The sequence below is a fragment of the Colobus angolensis genome, unplaced genomic scaffold, assembly GCF_000951035.1.
Source record: "Colobus angolensis palliatus isolate OR3802 unplaced genomic scaffold, Cang.pa_1.0 Scaffold82, whole genome shotgun sequence".
NCBI lineage: Eukaryota > Metazoa > Chordata > Mammalia > Primates > Cercopithecidae > Colobus > Colobus angolensis.
This window is the reverse complement of record NW_012122043.1, coordinates 977,245-1,000,111: the sequence shown is the minus strand read 5'-3', so window position 1 is coordinate 1,000,111 and position 22,867 is coordinate 977,245. Positions and strand designations below refer to the sequence as shown.

Sequence of the window (22,867 nt, the reverse complement as noted above, 5' to 3'; positions counted from 1 at the left end):
ACAGTGGCTCACACCTGTAATCCCAGCACTTTGGGAGGCCAAGGTGGGCGGATCACTTGAGGTCAGGAGTTTGAGACCAGCCTGGCCAACATGGCAAAGCCCTGTCTCTACTAAAAATACAAAAATTAGCCAGGTATGGTGGCAGGCACCTGTAATCCCAGCTACTTGGAGGCTGAAGCAGGAGAATTGTTTTTAGCCTGGGAGGCAGAGGTTGCACCACTGCACTCCAGCGTGGGTGACAGAGTAAGACTCTGTCTTAAACAAAAACAAAGAAAGAAGGGGACAGGGGCCAAAAAAGAGAGAGGAGGCTGGTGAGGGCGGCTCCTAAGAGGTGGCACACAATCTCCCCCAGCATTCAGCACATGGTGACCCACGAGGAGGCTGCCACAGTCCAGACAGGATGATTACAGAGCCAAAGGACCCAGGCCTCCTGTCAGCCATGCACTGTGGCCTCCACACGACAGATTGACACTGGGCACCAGATGAACAGAATGTGACCGCACCCCCTCACTCGGGGACAGACAAACAGGTTAACGTCAGCAACCTAGTAAAGGTACACCAGAGGCTCAGGAAGAGCACAGGATCGGGCACAGTGGCTCACACTTGTAATCCCAGCACTGTGGGAGGCTGAGCCCAGGAGTTCGAGACCAGCCTAGGCAACACAGGGAGACCTCGTCTCTACAAAAAATTAAAAAATCAGCCAGCATGGTGACACACACCTGTAGTCCCAGCTACTTGGGCAGCTGAAGTGGGAACCTCACTTGAGCACAAGAGTCTAGGCTGCAGTGAGCTGTGATCACACCACTGCACTCCAGCCTGGGCAATGGCCAAGACCATCTCAAAAAAAAAAAAAGGACCAAGAGGAAGGGTACAACCCAAGCGTGGGTTCCACAGAGAAAGGGATTCTGAGCCAAGTTCTGAGGAAAAGCAGTTTTCTGAGGGGAACTAGGGGCAGGCTGAGGGTCTGCGTCTGCCTGCATCTCTCCCTCCATCTCTCCCATCTCTCTCTCCCCTGCACCTCCCTCTCCCTCTCTATCCATCCCATGCTTGAGACAAACCCCATGCAAACGCTAGAAAACCACACATCCTCCTGCAGGACCAGGTAAGGCAGGAGGCCAATGCACACCACAAGGGTCTCATGAAGTCCCTTGCCAAAGAGTCTGGGCAACTTCTGGGGCACAGTCTGGACACACAGCTGAGGCCCCTGGGCAGCCCTGCATCTCCACCCATGCTCTTGGGGCCTGAGTAGTGGACTGCTGCAGCCTCAGCACCCGTTCTCCTCTCCGCGGTCACCTGGGTCCACGGCCCTTCCATCAAAACCCTTGGGCCAGATGTGTCTGGGGATTTCGGAAAAGTCATATGGCCACCTGCTAGGGAGACCCCAGCAGGCTGGAGAGGGCCTCATGGGCATCCACTGCCCTGTGTCTGCAGCAAGGCCTCTGAATACTCAACCTGCAGAGGTCAAGGGAAAGCCACGAACAGCTCCATGCGCGCTCAGGGCCACTTCGGCCATCCAATGTTTTTAGCATCAATTCTAAGAAAAATATTTCAGTGTTGGGGGCATTTTGGGTTTCACAATTTTTGCTAAGAGATTGTGAAACTGTGGATCTCTGACTTTCAGCAGGACAGCAACTCAGGAAACACGAGGACATCCTCCAGCTGCCCTGGCAGCCAGGCATCGCCATGCCACTCAGTTCTGGCCAGCATGCAGTCAGGGCATGAAGGATGTGATCTGCCAAGTGCACACAGTCCCTTGAGCTGCTGGGACCTCAAGCCAGGGCAGCCCCAGGGACCACAGGTCCTCCACTGGGGATGCACCAGGGCCTGGCCTCTGTGGAGATCCGAGACCCCCACCAGCTGTCTGAGCACATCACTTGGGGTCTCTTCTAGTACCTGATCCACAGTCTAACAATTCACTCAGCTTCAGCATCCATTTGCTAACAATCAGACTGCACTCCCAGGATTACCAGGAAAACTAAAGAAGACAACTTATGAGGAAGCACCCAACCTAAATCCCTAGAACACAAAAGCACTCCGTACAGCTCACCTCCTTCCTTCATGCTTCCTACCCCTGTTCTCTCTTACTGTTTCAGCTTATTGTCCTGACCAGACCACAGTTCTCAGGAAGACACCTCAAGTCTTCTGCAATGCTCATTTGTTGAATAAGTGAACGAGTGAGTGACTGAGCGGCTGAATGAATGGATAAATCTCTATAGTCATAACTGCACTAGATGTGTAGTAGATGCTAATCAAACTCTTAGAACTCTGACATCCAAAAACGTCCAATCCAATAGAAAGATTAGGAATTGGCTGATCTTGGCCAACTCCCTTGGTACAACCAAGTCCTGGCAGATGAGTTGTGTCCAAGGTCCTGAGGAGAGCAACGGGCCACGTGGCCTCTGTCTGCCGAGATGTCCCAGACAAGGGGAGCACTGGCAAGGGGGCCCAGCCGCTAGTGCTGTGAGCACCCACGGGCCAGACTTGGGCCCTCAACTACAGCCACCCCATTTCAGCTTGGTGGCACCTCTGGAGAGGTGCACACAGCAATATTATTCATAGTAATATTGAAAACTCACATGTGTTGAGTACCTGCTCTGTTCCACACAGTGGAAGGAGAGCAAGTAGAGCCAACAGCTGCTCTCTCATGTCACTGAACGTGGACACACAGTGGCAAGTGGAAAATCAGGGAGGCTAAGCAAACAGGAGAAAGCACCAGCACGTCAGCCAGTGGGACGGTGGCTCATGAGCTAGGATGCCATCCAGGAGCCTTCAGTTCCGAGGGGGCCTGTAGAGGAAGATCTGCAGGACATGCATGTGCATACACATACACACACATTTAGGACAGTGTGCACGGTATAATCCCAGCTGTGCTAAGGGAAAGAAGCAGTTACACGTGAGCACACATATGCCCACACACACATAAAATTATAATATACAACTATAGTTGAATGCATAGAAGAAGGCCTGGAAGGTTCTAACTGCTGACTGCGGTTCCCTGGGGGAAAGAGTGGGATTGGAGGAGGGGGATTGGAAGACGGCCAAGGGAACTGTCACTTTTACCATTATTCTTCTATAATTTAAAAAAAACACATATTCATATATTACATATTTTTAAACATACATATTTTATATGTATCTATTACATATTTTTAAAAATAATTTCAAGACTAGAAAACACAACAAGGTGGATAAATATCACAGACACAGCGATGAGCAGAAGGTGGACAGAAGGCAATGGTGCACCAGGCTTGACGTCAGGCAGTCTAACCTCCGCCCTGACCCAGGGCAGCAGGATGTAGAGGGCACAGTGCAGGAAGGGACCCGGGGTCTGCAGGCAGCCAAGAAAGGGTCCTGTACCACCTGGGCACCTACAGCTTGGGTACCTTTACTGCAAACTGTGCATGAAAAAAGATTCTGGGCCAGGTGCAGTGGCTCACCCCTGTAATCCCAGCACTTTGAGAGGCCAAGGTGGGTGGATCATGAGGTCAAGGGATTGAGACCAGTCTGGCCAACACGGTGAAACCGCGTCTCTAGTAAAAATACAAAAATTAGACAGGCGTGGTGGCAGGCGCCTGTAGTTCCAGCTACTCAGGAGGCTAAGGCAGGAGAATCGCTTGAACCCAGGGGGCAGAGGTTGCAGAGAACCAAGATCACATCACTGCACTCCAGCCTGGGCGGTTGAGTGAGACTGTCTCAAAAAAAAAAAAAAAAAAAAAAGATGATGAAGAAGAAAATGGGTTAAAAACACACACACATGCTATGCACAATAGGACTATGAGAATAGAACAAGTTTTTATTTCTACTTTTCCAAATGTTCCTAATTCTCTAATATAAACTTCTTTTACTCTAAATAGAATATTTTAAAATATGCAAAGAGAACAGATTCGTATGACTTTGAAAATGATAAAATTAATCCCAGCACTCTGGGAGGCCGAAGCAGGCAGATCAAGAGGTCAGGAAATTGAGACCATCCTGGCCAACACGGTGAAGCCCTGTCTCTACTGAAAAAAAATACAAAAAATTAACCGGGCGTGGTGGCAGGCACCTGTAGTCCTAGCTACTTGGGAGGCTGAGGCAGGAGAATAGCATGAACCCGGGAAGCAGAGCTTGCAGTGAGCCGAGATGGCACCACTGCACTCCAGCCTGGGCTACAGAGCGAGACCGTGTCCCAAAAAAAAAAAAAAAAAGAAAATGATAAAATCATGGTATGTTTTCATCAGTTCTCTGAAATCTACCTAAACAATCTGGAACTCTCCACAGACTGCTTCCTTATCCCTCCAGTCAGATAGTAACACCACGGTGCCCTCCCATACAGGCTGATAAGGACTCAGCCAGGCAGTGCAGAAAACCCAGCTGTCACTGTGTGTGGAACAGAGCAGGCGCTCAACACATGTGAGTTTTCAATATTACTATGAATAATAGGCTGAATATTTCTCTCTGACATGTTCCTCATTCACTTACCATCTGCCTGGCCTTTTACTAAACCTGCAACCTCCCACCAAGGGACTTACCCTGGAGCAGGCTGAGGAGAGAGGCAGGAAAGGAGCTGGCTTCCAGTCCCCAGATCAGTCTGAGTCCTGGTGAAGATGTCCTGGCTTTCCACTAGCTTCTGGGTCTCATCTTGGGGCACAATGTGGCCATCAGCAAGCACGACATCGATCCTTGGATCTGGCAGCAACACCAAAAAAGAGTGTGTGCTCTTTACAGACACTCCCTAAAACGAATCTGCTCATTTGCCTGGAACTCACTGAGGCTCCTTTACAGCATTACCAGCATTGACCACCTTTCACCACCCCAGGCGTCCCAGGTTCAAACCAGCGCCCTCTCTCTGCCTCCTGTCTCCCTGTTGCTTGGCCCAGGACACCCGCAGCCAGCTATCATGATCCTATTAACACCCAAGTCAGAGCACAGCCCTCATCTGCTGACAACCCTCCAACAGCTCCCATCTGACTCTGGGTAGAAGTCAAAGTCTTGGCCATGGCCCCCCAACCCTGTGGCCTCACTCCCCCAGGTCTCTCCACCTGGCCCTCTCTGGCCAGCCATCCCCACCTCCCTGCCATACCTGAAGTATTAGAGGCCCTGGGATCGTGGCTCCTGATCCCAGAAACACTGTACCTGGCTATCTACGAGGCTTCCCTAGGCCTCCTGGGCCCCCAAGTCTAAGACTGCACGCCCTCTTTGCCTTCCTCCTGAGCTCTGGCCGCTTCCTGGGCTCCACGTGTCACCTGGCTTCCTCCAGTCCCCATGAGGGCAGGGGTGTTTGCCCGCAACACAGTCTGGCACATGGTAGGGGATGAATGTCTCTTGGTTACATGAGAGAAAGCAGCCTGCATTAGGAAGGACCCTGGGAGGCCGGGCACGGTGGCTCACACCTGTAATCCCAGCACTCTGAGAGGCCGAGGCAGGTGGATCACCTGAGGTTGGGAGTTCGAGACCAGCCTGACCAACATGGAGAAACCCCGTCCTACTAAAAATAAAAACTTAGCCGGGTGTGGTGGTACATGCCTGTAATCCCAGCTCCTCGGGAGGCTGAGACAGGAGAATCACTTGAACCCAGGAGGCAGAGGTTGCAGTGAGACGAAATGGTGCCACTGCACTCCAGCCTCAGCAACAAGAGCGAAACTCAGTCTCAAAAAAAAGAAAAAGAAGGACCCAGGGGAAAAACCCTAGCCCCAAGCCAAGGGAAGCCTGCTCCATGACCAGGACTGTTGGGTGGTTCGGCATAACTTCTCCGAGAGGCATTTTTGACAATAACTAGCAAAAGTGTTCATTCTCTGAAACCAGAAATTCCACTTCTAAGTATTCATCCTCAGGAAGCAATGTGAGAGGCACAGAAATGCTGTGATCCCCTCCCCTAACCACCAAATATCCGACAAAGAGCGTGTACCAAACACACAGGCGTACGCGCACAGGTCAGGATTTGGAATTCTGGAAAAAGGGGAAGGGGAATATCATCAGTGCCAGAGGAAAAAGCTCGTATAAAGGATAGATTTTGAGATAGAAAAACCCAGACACGATGAGGGGAACCATATGCTAAGGAAAGCAGGGATTGTAAGGAGAACCAACAGCCTAACAAAGCATCTTTTAAAGCAAATGTTACAATCCAGCTTCTAACGCCCCAGGCGAGACCCTGTGGGGAAGGAGGCCGGGGGCGTGTGCCAAAGAACTCACTCAAACCCCAGAAAGCTTGTCTGGGTGAGTGAGTGTCTGACGGTGAATGTTTATCTCACAAGGCCGGTCAGTCCCGTGAAGCTGTAGTTTTCCTCAGTGACTATATTAAATTCACTTTCGCACTCATTCAATACCCGAGTGACCACACGCAGGACAACCTCGCAAGCCAGCACCTGCCGACCCGCCTGACCCCACCACAATGCAGAGCCCCGACGCGGCTGTGCTTTCTGCCAGCACGGGCCTCTCTCTCTCTTTATCTCACGCCCACTGTGTCCTTCCATAGAACAGAGACCCCCACCCGACTCCCCTGCCACACCATCACCCAGATCCTTGAGCCCCAGCCTGGCCCAGGACTCCAGAACTATGCCCAGTGAGCCCACGCTCCAGGGGGGCAGAGCCCATGGAGGCAGGGTCCCGGGGTCCCCACCAGGGCAGAGCCAGAGACAGGGTGCACCCCCACCCCATGCTTGTCAACAAAAAAGCGAGCACTGTGGAAGCAGCCAGGGGCCTGCTCCTTACCAGGAGCTCAGGCATGGGCCCTGCCAGGACATCAGTGGGTTCCACTGCCCCCCACTGCTCCCAGCCAGAGTGGGTCCCTCGGGACAGGAGGCAGTGTGCTTGTCTTCACATGCCACACACCTAAGACTGTGCATATGAAAGGGACTCGGGAGTATTTGTCGAAATAATTTAAAATGTTAAATTAAAACTATTTGGGATAAATATAATTAAACCAGGAAATACTGGTAGAACATTCGATTTAGGAATTGCAGTCAACCCTTAGTACACTCAGGGGATGGGTCCCAGGACCCCCAGAATGCCAAAATCCGAGCACCCTCAAGTCCCACAGCCCACCCCACAGAACGGAGGTGCACGGAAGGTCAGCCCTCCATATACGCCAACTTCACCTCCCACCAACACTGGATTTCTGAGGTTGAAAAGAATCCGTGTATAAGTGGACCCTCCAATGTCAAAGCCAGTTGTTCAAGGGTCAGCTGTAATCCGATTTGCTACATGGATTCACTCAAACTACACGAAGCTATCTAAGTTTACCTAGAAAAGACAAGACTGTCAGTTAGCTGTGTCTCGGATATTAAGACTGTCAGTTAGCTGTGTCTCCGATGACGTGTCTCGGATATTATGGACACAGGTGATACAATCTTGGGGGGTTTCTATTCTTCTTCTCTATGCTCGTACATTTGTAAGAATAACCTGTCACAGCCCCTGAGACAGAGAGGAACATCAAACCAGGAAACAGTCACCCCCACTCCGCGCCCCCAGCACCCCCGAGCCTCTGGAGGGGCCATAGCTCCTGTTCCTCCCAGCCCTCTCTCAGAGGCACGGGGCTGTCTGGGGCTTAGCAGCTGCAGGCGCATTCAGGAGGAGGAGGACGTGTCTTACCCTGGGCCCCCTCAGCGGGGTCCTGGCCCTGCCATGGGTCCAAGGTTTTCTCCCCACACCCACTCTCATCACCGACATCCAGACAGCTGGCCAGGTCTGGGAGCTGTAATGAGCTGTCGTACGCAAGGTCCATGTAGCTGTAGAAACCAGGAATCAGGAAAGTGATGTTCTAGAAAACAAAGTGGGGACATGTCAGAACCTGGAGGATCCACACTGACCCACTGGACCATCCCCCTGGGGGAGGAATGAACACAAGGAGAGCCAGTCCCTGAGGGTTCGCGCTCAAGGTCGGGAGAGGCCTCGGGCCAAATGTCCCTTGACACACCTGAAGCCCCGCTGATGCTCAACATGTAATTCATGATTTTTCCCCTTTTCTTTTTTTTTTTGAGACGGAGTCTCGCTCTGTCGCCCAGGCTGGAGTGTAGTGGCGCTATCTCAGCTCACTGCAAGCTCCACCTCCCAGGTTCACACCATTCTCATGCCTCAGCCTCCCAAGAGGGGGGGGTTCTTGGGTATTTTTTTTTTTTTTTTTTTTTTTTTTTTTTTTTTTTTTTGAGACGGAGTCTTGCTCTGTCGCCCGGGCTGGAGTGCAGTGGCCGATCTCAGCTCACTGCAAGCTCCGCCTCCCGGGTTTACGCCATTCTCCTGCCTCAGCCTCCCAAGTGGCTTGGATTACAGGCGCCCGCCACCTCGCCCGGCTAGTTTTTTTGTATTTTTTAGTAGAGACGGGGTTTCACCGTGTTCGCCAGGATGGTCTCGATCTCCTGACCTCGTGATCCGCCCGTCTCGGCCTCCCAAAGTGCTGGGATTACAGGCTTGAGCCACCGTGCCTGGAAATTTTTTGTATTTTTAGTAGAGATGGAGTTTCACCGTGTTAGCCAGGATGGTCTTGATCTCCTGACCTCGTGATTCATCTGCCTCGGCCTCCCAAAGTGCTGGGATTACAGGCGTGAGCCACTGTGCCCGGCCCCTTTTCTTAAGTAAAACGTAAAAACATAGCTGCAGCAAGTTACAGCGACATCGACACATCTTTGGAGCAGACATCTGGCCTTTGGCCCCATGTTTACATGGATCTGGGAGCCTGTGTCTGCAAGCCTCACCTCACACGGCTCACTAGTGGCCGGAACAGTGACATGTGCCCAGGACAGAAGGATTGTGGGGCCTCCCAGGCCAGGAGCTGCTCTGACAGATGCTTCCTCAAAGCTATGGGACACTGCCCACAGCATCCAGGAAGAACGCTAACTGCTTTTTAACTAACTTAAATTTAACTTAACTACAACTTAGCTTAGCTGCTTTTTATTATTTCTACTAGGGTGAGAAATGAACCCCCGCAGTTGTGTCGTAAACCCTGGTCCATCAGTCAGACCATATCTCTAGGGCTTCGAGGCACAGTGCTCCTCTCCCTCCCTCCAACGGTGGCTGCTGGGGAGGGGTAGAGAGGAAGGAGCTTGGCAGCTGTGAGCAGGGACCTCCCTCAGCAGGGACCTCCCTCCCTGGACCCAAGGTCCCTCCTGGATAAAGGTGCAAGCTGGAGAGCTTGCCAGGTGCGAGGCCTGTGCCACACGCAAGCCTGCACTGCAGAGCACAGCAGCTTCCTTGGAGGGAACGGGGAGTCAGGCGCCCAGGGCAACCCCACCTTGCCCAGGAGCTCGGTCTTTCCGTAACCAAACAGCGTCAGTGCAAAGCTATGGTTGATGCCGTGGATGGTCCCATCTGGCAGGAGGGTGATGAGGCCGCTGATGGTGCAGAACACCCAGATAGATGCACAGTAGCCCCTCGCAGGGGCCGCCTCACTGGTGGTCGCCTCCTCACTGTTGGGTTGGGATTTCAGTTTTAAGCTCAGAGGGAAGGTGGTGCCGTCCCGGGCTCTTCCAACAGACCTCTGAATCTTGAGATTCTGAAAGAAAGGCTTGTCGTTTAGCTCAAGCCGTGCTTCACACGGACAGAGCACTGAATCTGTGTTGCATCTGACCTGACTTCTATCCCACATGTCATCAGGGAAGGTCCCCAGGACATCTCACACCCACACTGCACTGAATCTGTGCTGCATCCGACCTGACTTCTACCCCACATGTCACCAGGGAAGGTCCCCAGGACATCTCACACCCACACTGCTCTGCCTTCCTCTCCTCCCGGGCCCGCCTGGCCCAGGAAAGAGCCCTTCTGTGGGTGGGGAGGACTCAGTGTCCAGAGCCGCCGCAGGCACAGCGACCCCAGGGCAAGTGAGACACCCCTACTGAGGGGGCCAGGCACCAGCAGGGAGGGAGGGAGGGAAGACTGTGGGGCTCAGGCTCGGGGCTCAGCCACGTCACTGGCAACTGCCATCCTTGCTCTGGCCCCGGGATACTGGCCCCACAGGCCGCACCGCACCATTTGTGCATCTGCGGATGTGATCTCCCACCCCTCTCAGCCTTGGGCAACGTCCCAGCTTCCACCTCTGTGGGTGGCCCAGTCCCTCCCTCCATCCTCATCCCTCCTGCCTGGGGGGCAGTGGTTCCCACTGTCGCTCAGCTCTCAGCGGCCTTCTCGGCTCCCCCATCACTCACACAACCAGACCCCTGTACTGCATTCCCTCTGCTTTAAGTACTTGGAATGCACTCAGTTTCCCAACTAAATCCTGATGAATACAGCACTCCAAACCAAAGTTTGTTTGTTTGAGACGGAGTCTCACTCTGTCGTCCAGGCTGGAGTGCGGTGAAACAATCTTGGCTCACTGCAACCTCCACCTCCAAGTTCAAGCGATTCTCCTGCCTCAGCCACCTGAGTCGCTGGGATTACAGGCGCCTGCCACCACACCCAGCTAATTTTTGTATTTTTAGTACAGATGGGGTTTCACCATGTCGGCCAGGCTGGTCTCAAACTCCTGACCTCAGGTGATCCTCCGGCCTCAGCCTCCCAAAGTGCTGGGATTACAGGCATGAGCCACCGCGCCCGGCCCAAACCAAAAATTTTTAAGTTTCTTCCCTTTATAGTTACAAGATGGCAAACTGGATCTAGGCCTGTGTGTCCGCCCTTGTTTAAAGGCTCACCCTGTAAAATGAGAGAACTGGAGGGGCCTGTGTCGGAGGCAGGCAGGGCAGCTCATCTACCCTGTCTTGAACATAGCATTGCCCCTAGTCAAGGTCAGAACTCAAGACCCCAGGCTCCCTGTGGCAAACACAGGCCCTGACCCAGTTCTGCCGAACCTCACATGGCCGCAGGCCCCAGTGAGCCAGCCAAGGAATGAGCGGGACACAGGGTCCCCTTTCCACGGCTCACAGGGTCTGTCTCGATTTGCTGCTGCGGGGTGTTAGGTGGCTCCAGCGTGGGGCTACTAGGAACAGTGCTGCTGCTGAGAACACGCTCACGCATGTTTTCCAGTGCACATTCCTTTGAACACATGGCTCAGACGGGTCAGAGGTTTGCTTCTGCTCAGACTCGGCAGATGCTGCCCAGCAGCCTCCCGGAGTAGTGGCAACGGCTGATGCTCCTGCCCGCTCTGAGGCCCAAGTGGCTACTGCTTTAGAGCAAAGGGCACAGAGAGAACAAACGTGGCGGGGAGCAGGGCTTCCAACCAAGCTGGGAAGCTTAAAATAGTAAATGACAGGCTCAGAGGGTGAAGGTCTTGGTTTAAGGCAAGACAGAAAAGTGGGGAGTTCCTGTGGATGTCCTGAAAAGATCTACTTCTTACTGCCCCAGAGCTGACTTCAGCCAAAACCAACTGTCCTGCCCCACCCTGCAGGCTGTTGGGGTGTGACATCAGTTCAGCTCAAGTAATGGGGTCCCCTGTGTGAAAGCCACACACTAGGTGGGAAACAGGCAACCTGGAGGATTCGGATGACTACTGAAGCCTCAGATCATACCCCAACCTCCACTGCCCTCCAACGCTGCTCTCGCAGCCCCCGACCGGCTGACAAGGCCGTCCTGCTTTGAGGGGAAACCCAACAATCAGCCAGTCCTCCCTGAAGACAGATCCCAACACATGCCCCCAGCAGGCTCCAGGGACAAGACTCAGGGGACAGGAGTGGTCAGCTGGGAGAACACATAGGCTCCCGCCCTTGGTCAAGGCCTCAGCGCACAGGAAGCTCAAAACTGAGTACATCCCACCCTCAAGGCCGCCCCGCCTTCCGAAACCCTTGGTCTGCGTCTCTGGATATGGATTCAGAGCTAAGAACTCAACCCCATCGCACAGTGCAGGAGGTCAGGAGCCCTACCTTTGGGATGTGCTGGCCAGAAGGAGGGAGCTGCACAGAAGGGATCAGGTCTGTGATGTGCTGCCCAGCCATGTCCTCCCCAGACACGTACCCGTGAAGATGAGCAAAGAGACTGTCACATGACGTGATGATGCCCTGGAGGAAAAGTCCAGTGCTTATCCTAAAAGCTTCTTGCGCTCCAGCTGTAAATTTCACTAAGCTTCAATATTTTCTAACTAAGCTTGCTTATTTTCATAAGCAAGACCCCAACATGATTTCTCCATCGGAAGTGCAAGAGACATACACACACGAATTGGATAAGAGTATCACCATCTTTCTCCTTCTACCAGAGATGTACCTAAATTGTGGGCTTTCTTGTGCTTCAGGAGCCTGGCCCACACCACAGCTCATTAATAACATCCCAGTTCACACGTGAGGGCTGCCCCTAATGCCAGCTGCTATTCCGGGGGTATGACACATATCATCTCATTTAAATGTTGAAACAACCTTATGAGGAGTTATGATCATGCCCCGGTTTACAGGTGAGGAACTGAAGTATGGGAGGTTCGTTCCCTGCCCAAGCATACACAATCAGTGAGGGCACCACTGGGCACACCCTCCAGGCTCCTCATCCTCTCTTTCTTCCCAAAAGAATGAGACAGGGACCAGCACTTGCTGAAGAGGAGAACCACGCCGGCTCCAGCATCTGTGAGACATGAGGCAAAGTTGCACACTCACATCGCTCTGGAAAGCAACCCAGGTCGAGACCCTCTCCACGGGCTCCAGGACTACCACGCAGCACAGGCGGTGTTCCTGCCGCATCCTCTTCATCCACACAGACACTGGAATCTTCTCCCCACTACGGCTGATGACGTCCACCTGTGGAGACAGGTTCGCACCTGCATGCCATGGACCCAAAAGACCAGTCTGGGTGGAGCACCGACCTCCAGGAGGCCCAAACTCCAGGCACTGCAACGTTTTCAACTTCTGCTTACCTGTCCTTCATTTCAGAAATTTACCAAAGCACAAACAAGATTTCTGATACTGAACATTAAAATCTCCAAGTGCAAGTTTTATCAAGAGAGTTGATTTCATTCTCAGTTCATGGTAATATTGCAGGGTGAAAAAAGCAGTATCTGTTATTTCTTAAAGAAACAGACACCAACACATGGTGAATATCTTAAATTTTTTTCTTCTTAGTAGTCAGTTGCTTGAACCAGTGATTTTCTGATACAATTGGTGCTAAGCTTTTTCCATGCTTTGGGCTCAGTCCTCCACATCCAACTCAGCTCACCTGTCAATGTCCAGGTTGGACACACGGCACAGGTGAGAGAATCAACACTGTCTAGGGAAACACTTCCAGGCCCACAGCCCTGCCCACTCCCACAAACACCAAACAGAATGTAAAAATCAATAGACAATAAAATCATAATACTCTTGAGAATCTGATGTGGTGCCCAGCAGGACTGCAAAACACTAGTGAAGCTACAGCCCTCAAACAAAGCAAGGGCCACCCACAACAACCCCCGGGAGTCCAGCCACAGCCACAGTGTCCATTCCTGTGACGATTCGTTTTTAAAGGGCCCCCACCCCCACTGCAGCTAAAGCAGGGAAACGGCACCTGGGATGACATTTTCAGCTGAAGAAGCTGAGGTGCCCTGGTGCCACCCAACCCCCAGCAGAGCTCCTGTGGGGAACACCGAGCTCTTCCTGCCGTACGCTGCTGGTCTTGAGGCCAGACTGAGCTCTGCACCCGCACCCACTCACCACCGTGCCGAACACCACCGCAGCGTGGCCGTCAGCCTCCATATGCTCCTCGCTGAGGGCCTCAACCACATCGGAATCTGACCTCAGAAAGAACTGTGTGAGCTTCTGGCCAATCAGGTCCTGGCTGCTGTACCCCAGGAGCCTGCAAGCTTTGTCGTTAGCAACCAGGATCTGAGGAATCACAAAGAGGAACAAGGATGCAGACATCCCCAGCAGCTCCACCAGCTGCCGAGAACAGCCCAGGAGGACCACACAGAAGTCAGCCTTTTCCTGACAGATAGGGTCTCACTCTTGCCCAGGCTGGAGTGCAGTGGTGCAATCGTAGCTCATTGCAGCCTTGAACTCCTGGGCTCAAGTGATCCTCCTGCCTCAGCCTCCCTGGTAGCTGGGACTACAGGTGTGTGCCACCACACCTGGCTAATTTCTTTGTAGAGATGGGATCTTGCTGTTGCCCAGGCTGGTCTTGAACTCCTGGGCTCAAGCGATCTTCCCACCTCCCAAAGTGCCCAAATGTTTTTCTAATTGCATTAAAACACACGAATCCCAGGTTTAAGGCACAAACCCCAAATCCACATCTATACAGCTGGATCTAAAACAGAAGCAAATACCTCTGTGGTCTTGGCATCGACAGTGAAGATGGCCTTGTTAGGGTTGCACACAGGGGCCGGAAGCAGGGGTGAGGACCACCCTGAGGACAGTCCCCGCAGCAGGGAGCAGCAGGACACACTGCCCCCAGGCCCGGCCGGGTCCGTGGGCTCGGGGGCGGCAGGGCAGTGCAGTTTACTTGTACAAATATTCTGGGCAGCCAGTGATGACAGACAGTAGGAGCTCCATCTGTCTTCTGAAAAGAGAAGCGAAGCAAAGCTTTAGACTTCACACAGCTGCCAGAGTCCACCTTCTGAAACGGCAAAGCACACAGCCCTTGCCCTTAACTCCTGCAAAAAGATCTAAGGATTAAGTCAGTCTGCACAGCTAACGCACACTCTCATCGTGTGTCTGAACACGGTCCCCAGAATCCACTGAGGCAACCACCAGGTCTACTCGGAAGCATGAACAGCACAAGAGCAACACTTCTGTGTCTAAATTACACTCAAAGCCAGGCGTGCCTATAATCCCAGCTCTTTGGGAGGCTGAGGCAGGAAGGCTGCTTGAGTTCAGGAATTCAAGACCAACCTGGGCAACACGGCGAGACCCGGTCCCTACTAAAAATAAAATTTTTAAAAATTAGTTGGGCATGGTGGTGTGCCCCCGCAGTCCTATCTACTCAGGAGGCTAAGGCAGGAGGATTGCCTGAGCCCAGGAGTTTGAGACTGCAGTGAGCTATGATTGCGCCACTGCACTCCAGCCTGAGCAACAGAGCGAGACCTTGTCTCAAAAACCAAAACAGCTTAATCACATTCAAAGGTCCCTTCCTTCCCACTGTCTGTCCTTCGTCAGTCATTCCAAGACCCCACAGCTACTCCGGCAGGTGCCCCATCACTTACTCCTTGGAGGCGTCCTTTGATTCAAGAGCTCCTTGTGCAGCGTTCTCACTCTCAGCAATGCCTCCAATGGCTCCCAATACCCTCAGCCCAGTCATTCCTCAGACCTCACCCTCCTCCCACACCACCTTCCTTGGGCACCTGGGCTCCCCCACCTCCCACCCTCTCACCTCTCAGTGACCCTGGTTCCATCTCACCCATTCCTCGGTAGCTTAAAATACATCTAAACTAGAAATGCACTGAAGACTCCCACACTCACACCTCCAGCCCGGACCTCCCACGGCCCACTCTCCCTCTTCCCTATCTCAGGAGACACCAGCTGCCTTCTTCCAGTGCTCAAAACCAAGCACTCGAGACCTGGCCCTTCCACTTCTCTCCCATCCCCTCCCCTCCGTGTCCTTTATCCAGGAACCCTGACTTTCTCAGTGAGTGGCCTGACCGCAACCATTCTCTGAGGCTGGAAACCACATGGCCATCCAGCCCCTCTCTCACCCCACCTCTTCCTAGACAGCAGTCACCAAGCGCAGCTCCTCCTCCTGTCTCAAGGTCCTGTGCCTCTGGCTCCCACCCCTGTTCCTCATGCAGCCACCAGAATGATGCTCCAAAACAGGAACACACCTGTCAACACTCACTGAGAACGTTCCTGATCAGCGCCTGGGTGAAGCCCACTCCCAAAGGCACTGCATGCCTCCCAGCCCAGCCCTCCCTGCAGTAACCCGGGTGCTCGCCACAGGGCCCTCCGCTCTGCACCCTCATAAAATTTCTGAACACACAATAGCTAAGAGTCAAACTGGGATTAGAGACCCCACTATGCTTAGCCTTAAACTTCAATAGTTAGAACAACAAAACTACTCGCCAGAATACTACAAGCAACAGCTTAATATTCAAAGGACTTGGCAGTGCTTCACGTCCCTCTAGAGGAGCCTGTTCTATAATCGATAAACCCCGATCCGCCCCACCATCTCTTGCTCAGCCTATATACCGCCATCCTCAGCAAACCCTGATAAAGGCCACGAAGCAAGCACAAATGCCATCGAGACACCCCAGTGCACAAGCTCAGCTCCAGCACCCTCCTCCTCCAGTGCTGAAGTGCTCCTCAGCCTGGAGACCAGACCCCCAGCCGTTTCCTGCACACAGAGCCATTTCCTGCAGCTCTGTGCCCCACTTCCCCATTTTCCAGGTCTACCCCCACTTCAAGCACACAGCCTGCCGTCTCCCCAAGTGCCTCCATCAGACAGCCCCTCAAAGGCAAGTGACGCTTTCTTCCTCACCATGGCCCAGACCCTTGGGGTGCTTAGACATAGGAGGCACCGACAGACTTCTGCCCCATGATTCTTGGTCCACCAGCTAAACTGCATTTAGCTCAGTAAATGCATGAGCAAAGCGGAATTTCCCTAGTAAAACAGCCTAACCTAGAAGAGCGTTCTCACACACTCTGAAGTAAGAAATAACATTTTGCTGTAACTTGACCCTGAAATGTGAAGGTGAGTTCCACCTGCTGCCTGAACAGAAGCACCAGATGCCTGGGAATCACAGCAGAGCAAAAGCAGCAGGAAGGGTCCAGCCGCAGTCACCTGCCAGCGCGAGCCGAGCACCTAAACCATGAACTTTTCTCTGCAGACACAGAGTGACTTTAACCACTGGTGAGAGGGTTTCCGTGAGAACACAGAGCAACTCCACATTTGTATTTCCGTGCGCTAAGGCCTGCAGTGGTCGAAGGTCATTACCGGACAGCGCCGTCCTGCTCTGGCAGAGTCTGGAAAGCCCATTCCTTCTGCTCGGATGTCTGTGGGCTGAGGAAAACGACTTGCTGGGCTTGGCAGTGGTCTGTGCAGCTGGGCCGTCTGCTGGCACTGGCAAGGGGAGGCTCTGGGAAAAGCATCTCTGGTCCTCTTCAAAGGCCTTAGTTAAGCCCCTGTCCTCCATGGAAAGAAGGGAGGCCAATTGCCAAGCTTCCACCTCTAACAACTAGAAAACAACGTGAAGCTGATTAACATCTGCAAAGCAAAAACATAAAGACAGTTTAACCAACTAATTCGTAATGCTGAGTTCAGCTCAGCCCCAAAAGACATACACCCCCAACTGCCGTCCCAGGTCAGAACCTGTGATGGGAGAACGCTCGGCCCAAAGTGGTGGTAAAAGAAGTTCTTTCCGGGCTGGACGCGGTGGCTCACGCCTGTCATCCCAGCACTTTGGGAGGCTGAGGCGGGCGGATCACGAGGTCAGGAGGTTGAGACCATCCTAACACCGTGAAACTCCGTCTCCACTAAAAATACAAAAAATGAGCTGGGCGTGGTGGTGGGTGCCTGTAGTCCCACCTACTCAGGAGGCTGAAGCAGGAGAATGGCGTGAACCCGGGAGGCAGAGCTTGCAGTGAGCCAAGATCAAACCACTGCACTCTAGCCTGGGCGATAGAGTGAGACTCTGTCTCTGAAAAAAAGAAGTTCTTTCCAAGAAAAATACATAGGAAGATATGGGAAAGAGGGAAAGAGAGAGAGAGGAAAACAAAGAACAGGGTGGGAAGGAGTCATGAGGGAAGGCAGGGGCTGCAAGTACACACCAACTGAAAACACTGCCAGGTCACGATGAACCCATCAGCGTGGGGGGCTGCACAGCTCCCATGGTCCCAGCTTTCCCCTAAACAGTGAGTCCTGACCATCTAACCAGCTGCACACAGAATCACCTGGGCGCTGCCAACAAGTGAGGTCACAGGGGCCATGGCCAAGAGGCCACGTCTCCTAGAGATAGGCCTGGCACCAGAGATTTGTCTTTTTAGCTTTTCTCTTATACATGATTCAAATGCTGATACAGGGTGGAAATACAGGGAAATCTCACATACTCTTCACTGAGTTCCCTCTCATGGTGACATCTTACAGGAGAGTGTCACAGCCAGGAAACTGACTTGATACCATCCATCAGCACCATCCAGATTTCAAGGCATTTACCTGCACGTGTGTGTGTGCATGTGTGTGTGCACGTGCATGTGTGAGTGTGAGTGCGCATATGTGTACATGTGAGTGTATGCGCGTGCGTACGTGTCCATGCGTGTGTGTGTGCGCGTGAGCGTGTATGTCCGTGCAAGTGCATGCACATGTGCACGTGACCATCTGTGTGCCTGTGTGTGTGTGCATGTGTCCATGCGTGTGTGTGTGTGTGCACGTGAGCCTGTGTTCCATGCAGTCTTGTCACATGTATACATTCATGTGACCACCCTGCAGAGTGGAGACACTGAAGACTTCCATCCTGCATCCTGTCCTCATGGCCAAACTCAACAAAAAGAGCCCTTCAAGCAAGACTTCCTCTACTGGAAGGAAGCCCCCACCTGATCATCCAGGCTTTAAACACAAGAGGAGGCTGTGGCCAATACCAGAACCATGGCTGGAGTTTCCTCCATAAAATGAGGAGACCTGGGGCCAAGGCACGCCCACCGAGACCCCATATCCCCTCTTCTGGACCAACTTCTGGGTATCCAGAACCCCAGGGTTCCAACCAAAGGGTCTGGTGCCCACTTCTAAGACCTACACAGGCCCCTTTCCAGCCAGGTCCTCCCACACCGGCACACCTAGACCCGTGAACTGGCTGAGGAGCAGCCTTCCAAGGATAGCGAGCTTGGACAAGCTAGCAGGATGCCCGCACGAGGCTCTTCCAAGACAAGGCAGGCCTGGCGTGGAGAGGAAAGGGGAGCCGGCCCTCCCAACACTACCTCTTCCAGTATGCAACTCCGAGGAGTCCCCACCCCTTGACTTATCCTAGCATCTGGTGACTGCTGGCCATCTTTAGTGTTCTTGACTTGTGGCTGCATCCCTCCAGTCTCTGCCTTCACCATCACAGAGCTTTCTCCCTGTTTGTATGCATCTTCACATGGCCTTTTTTTTTTTTTTTGAGACGGAGTCTCGTTCTGTCGCCCGGACTGGAGTGCAGTGGCCGGATCTAAGTCAAAGTACTAAACTTTTTAGCCAGACAGGCCTCATGGCCTGCACCTATAGTCCCCAGCCACTCTAGAAGCTAAGGCAGGAGAGTTGCTTGAGCCCAGGGAGATGGAGGCCAGCCTAGGCAACAAAGCGAGGCCTGTCAAACCAAATAAAATATAAAATAAAATCACTAAGTTTTTAGAAGAGGCTATCTGTAAGACTTTGGAGTAGGGAAAGTTTTCTTAAACAAGGCACAGAAAATTCTAGTTATAAAATAAGATTAATAAATTTAACATTAAAATTGAGAACACATCACACCTGTAATTCCAGCACTTTGGGAGGCCAAGGCAGGAGGATCACGAAGTCAAGAGATCGAGACTATCCTGGCCAACATGGTGAAACCCCATCTCTACTAAAAATACAAAAATTAGCTGGGCATGGTGGCACGCAACTGTAGTCCCAGCTACTCAGGAGGCAGAGGCAGGAGAATCGCTTAAACCTGGGAGGTGGAGGTTGCAATGAGCCAAGATCATGCCACTGCATTCCAGCCTGGTGACACAGCAAGACTCCATCTCAAAAAAAAAAAAAAAAAAAAAAATGAGAACACAGGTTCACAAAGAATACCATAAAGAAAAAGAATGAGCCACAATTTGGGAGAAGAGATTTGCCACATACATAACCAACAGAAAATTAATATCCAGAATAACTTTAAAAGATAAACTATTTAAAGTTTAAACATTTTTTAAAGACACATGGCCCAATAGAAAAATGACAAGAAATAGGAACAAGCGTTTTACAGGAGAGGAAATCCTAATCATGATAATGTTATACATACTAAGTCAGCAGAAATTAAGAATCTAATAATACCCAATGTCAAAAAGGATTTGGATCAACAGGAATTACATCTTAATACATTAACATAATCTCTTTAGAAAACAATTCAAGTCAAACATTTGTCTATATGGACACAGCACTTTCCACTTAGATTTATATTCCAGAGAAATTCTTGCACACAGTTAAGAAGACACAAGAATGTCCAGGACAGTATGGTTCTCAATGGCAAAGATAGGCAGGAAAAAATGAGGGAAGAAAGGGAGGGAGCAAGGGAGGAAGCGAGGGAGGGAGGAAAAAAAAGAAATGAAATCCAAATACTCATCAACAAGAAGATAATTTTAAATTCTGGTATATTCATACCACCAATTACAGCAGTGAAAACAAATGAACTACACACAAGGGTGAATCTTAGCCATACATGAGTGGAAAAAATCAAGCTTCAGAAGACAATCAGCAGGAGGATTCCTTTGTCAAGAAATAATCTAAATAAGCAGTTCAGGGAAACACACCTATGTGACTAAACTACTTCTTAAATAAGAGACTGGTAAACCTAAACTTTAGGCAGGTGTTCCCTCTGGGTCAGGCAGGTGCTAGAGTGGGGAAGAGGCACAAGGGCACAGGTTCTCTGATTTCCTAATTTCCGTGAAGGGTTCAAATGCATCCACTCTGCTGATAAAATTCATGACTAACATTGCCTTTATTCCTTTGTATGACTCAACGGATACAGTCAAAAAATTCAGAGATGTTCTACACGCAAATCCAATCTAGGACCCTAGAAGGCAAAGGCTCTGCAAACCTGCAGATGTGTAGGAGGCTGGAAAGAAATTACACACGGGGTCTGGGGTTCGAGTGTGCCGCTTTCCTACAAGCAGCAACGCTGAATGGGACATTTAGTCACAGGTTTACATCTCCTTCTCTAAGCCTCCCAATGCACTAATTATTGCTACAATCAATAACAACGACATGATTACAGTGTGAGGCAGTTTTTTTCTACTTTTAGAACCAACCTATAGACAAAGCTCAGGACACTTAATGATAGCTTCAGAATACATTGTAAATGTTGTAAAACCTTACTTTCTTAAAAAAGTAATAAAACTCTTCAGAATACATTATGTTAGAAAGCCTTAATTTCTAAAAAATATAACTCTTCAGATTGCAATGTCAATGTTACAAAACTTTATTTTAAAAAGTAATATACCCAATACTTTGGGAGGCCAGGAAGATTGCTTGAGCCCAGGAGTTCGAGACCAACCTAAACAACATAGGGAGACCCCATCTCTACAAAAAAAAAAAAAAAAAATTAGGCCGGGTTTAGTGGCTCATGCCTGTAATCCCAGCATTTTGGGAGGCCAAGGCCGGCGCATCACGAGGTCAGGAGATTGAGACCATCCTGGCTAACATGGTGAAACCCCATCTCTACTAAAAACACAAAAAATTAACCAGGCATGGTGGTGGGCGCCTGTAGTCCCAGCTACTTGGGAGGCTGAGGCAGGAGAATAGCGTGAATCCAGGGGAGGCGGAGCTGGCAGTGAGCCGAAATCGCACCACTGCACTCCAGCCTCGGCGACAGAGCAAGACTCTGTCTCAAAAAAAAAAAAAAAAAAAACTAAGGATTAGCAAGTTGTGCTGGCACACGCTGGTAGTCCCAGCTGCTTGGGAGGTTGAGGTGGGAGAATTGCTTGAGCCCAGGAGGCAGAGGCTGCAGTGAGAGGACATGGCATCACTGCACTCCAGCCTGGGCCACAGAGCAAGACCCTGTCTCAAAAAATAAAATAATAAAAAAGTAATATAACTATTCAGAATATATTGTAAATGTTACAGAAGCTTCTTTGTAAAAGTAACTACCATGAGATGGAAAGGGGGGGGGGAAGCGAAGGGAGGGTAAGGGCCTGCAATTTTTTGTCCTTCATGGGAGAAAATAAATAAATACCAACTAAAGTTGAAACATCAAGATGTGGAAATTTAATTAGGTTACTGAGAATTACAAGCGTATCCAGGAGGGAAATTGATGGGACCCTCTGCCAGAGCGTGGAGGACAGCAGGTAAGATGTATCCTTTTTCCCCTGCCATGCCTCCTGGGGCGTCTGAGGTCCGTCCGCAGGGCCAGTTAGTCACTGAGCAGCACCGGCCCCTCGAACCTCCCGTGCACTCCACAGCCACAGCCTGGCCTCAAGAAAGAACACAGCCTGGCTTCACACGACCTTAGATCACTAAATTTTGATTCAAATGCTAACCAGAAATGCCTGCACGTCCAGGCCCAGATTTTTAGAATTGTCCTTTGTATCCACGGTGAGCTGCAGAACACAAACCCAGCAGACAGCACCTAATGGTGCCACCGAGTAACCATATTCCCATTGCTAGTTTTGATTCCAGAAGACCCAAGTGACCCCACCTCAGACCAAACAGAAGCAGGGACAGATGCAAGGAGCATCTCGGTAAACTTCTAGAAGCAACTGTCTCTCTCCCACTAGAACATAAGCTAAGAAGCAAATAGCTCCCATTGCTCTCAGCACAGCTGCACAATTAAAAGCAGAACCAGTTTCAGGATGAGGCCAAAAAGGTGACCAGTGCGGTAGAACACAGGAAGGATGTCAGTCCTGGAGGAGGCACCTGCAGAGCCGAGCCCTTCCAAGCAGAGTGAAGAAGTCTTTCAGAGGCAAAGGCTCCCAGAGACGAGGTCAGTACCCAGAACAGTAGATGGACGTGGGCCTGGAGGGGCCAAGCACGACCCCAGAGCCTCCTATGCCTGCCCAGTCTTAATTTTATCCCCAAAATGAACTTTTAAGGATTTAATGCTTAGGAGTAACATGGCCAGATACGCATTTTACAAAGTACTCCAGGGACCATGTCAGGGCAAGGCTGGAAAGCAGAAGAAAGGCTACAGTAATCCAGGCAAGAAATTATAAAGTCTTAAGGTAGCAGCAGAAGGATGAAGAGAGGAAACAGGCCCTAAGAGAAAAATCGACATCCAATGGTACTGATGCGAAAGGTAAGGAGGAGAAAGGTCTCAAGACTGCCCCTGCCGTAGTCTGGGAAAGAAAAACTCGTGAAAAGATTAAGGCTCAAGTCCAGGTCTGGGCTGGAATCAGGAGCGCTGGCGGCGCGCGCCCCCCACCCCGCGGCGCCGGCTGAG

General features: G+C 51.4%; 1 protein-coding gene across 4 annotated transcripts in view; it reads right to left on the bottom strand.

The window, feature by feature from the left end:
* PASK (PAS domain containing serine/threonine kinase) overlaps positions 1-22,867 on the bottom strand; it is a 51,056-nt gene that overhangs the window by 27,646 nt on the left and 543 nt on the right. For 2 of the 4 annotated variants that reach the window (XM_011929551.1, XM_011929552.1), the window contains exons 2-9: positions 16,717-16,957; positions 14,117-14,349; positions 13,509-13,679; positions 12,480-12,620; positions 11,763-11,897; positions 9,206-9,466; positions 7,570-7,738; positions 4,512-4,668 (exon numbers count right to left, since the gene is read on the bottom strand). In XM_011929551.1, coding sequence (XP_011784941.1) covers positions 4,512-4,668; positions 7,570-7,738; positions 9,206-9,466; positions 11,763-11,897; positions 12,480-12,620; positions 13,509-13,679; positions 14,117-14,349; positions 16,717-16,915 — 1,466 coding nt within the window. In that variant the 5' untranslated portion in view covers positions 16,916-16,957. The remainder of the gene's footprint in view (positions 1-4,511; positions 4,669-7,569; positions 7,739-9,205; positions 9,467-11,762; positions 11,898-12,479; positions 12,621-13,508; positions 13,680-14,116; positions 14,350-16,716; positions 16,958-22,867) is intronic. The other 2 variants (XM_011929553.1, XM_011929555.1) reach the window with 2 other exon arrangements.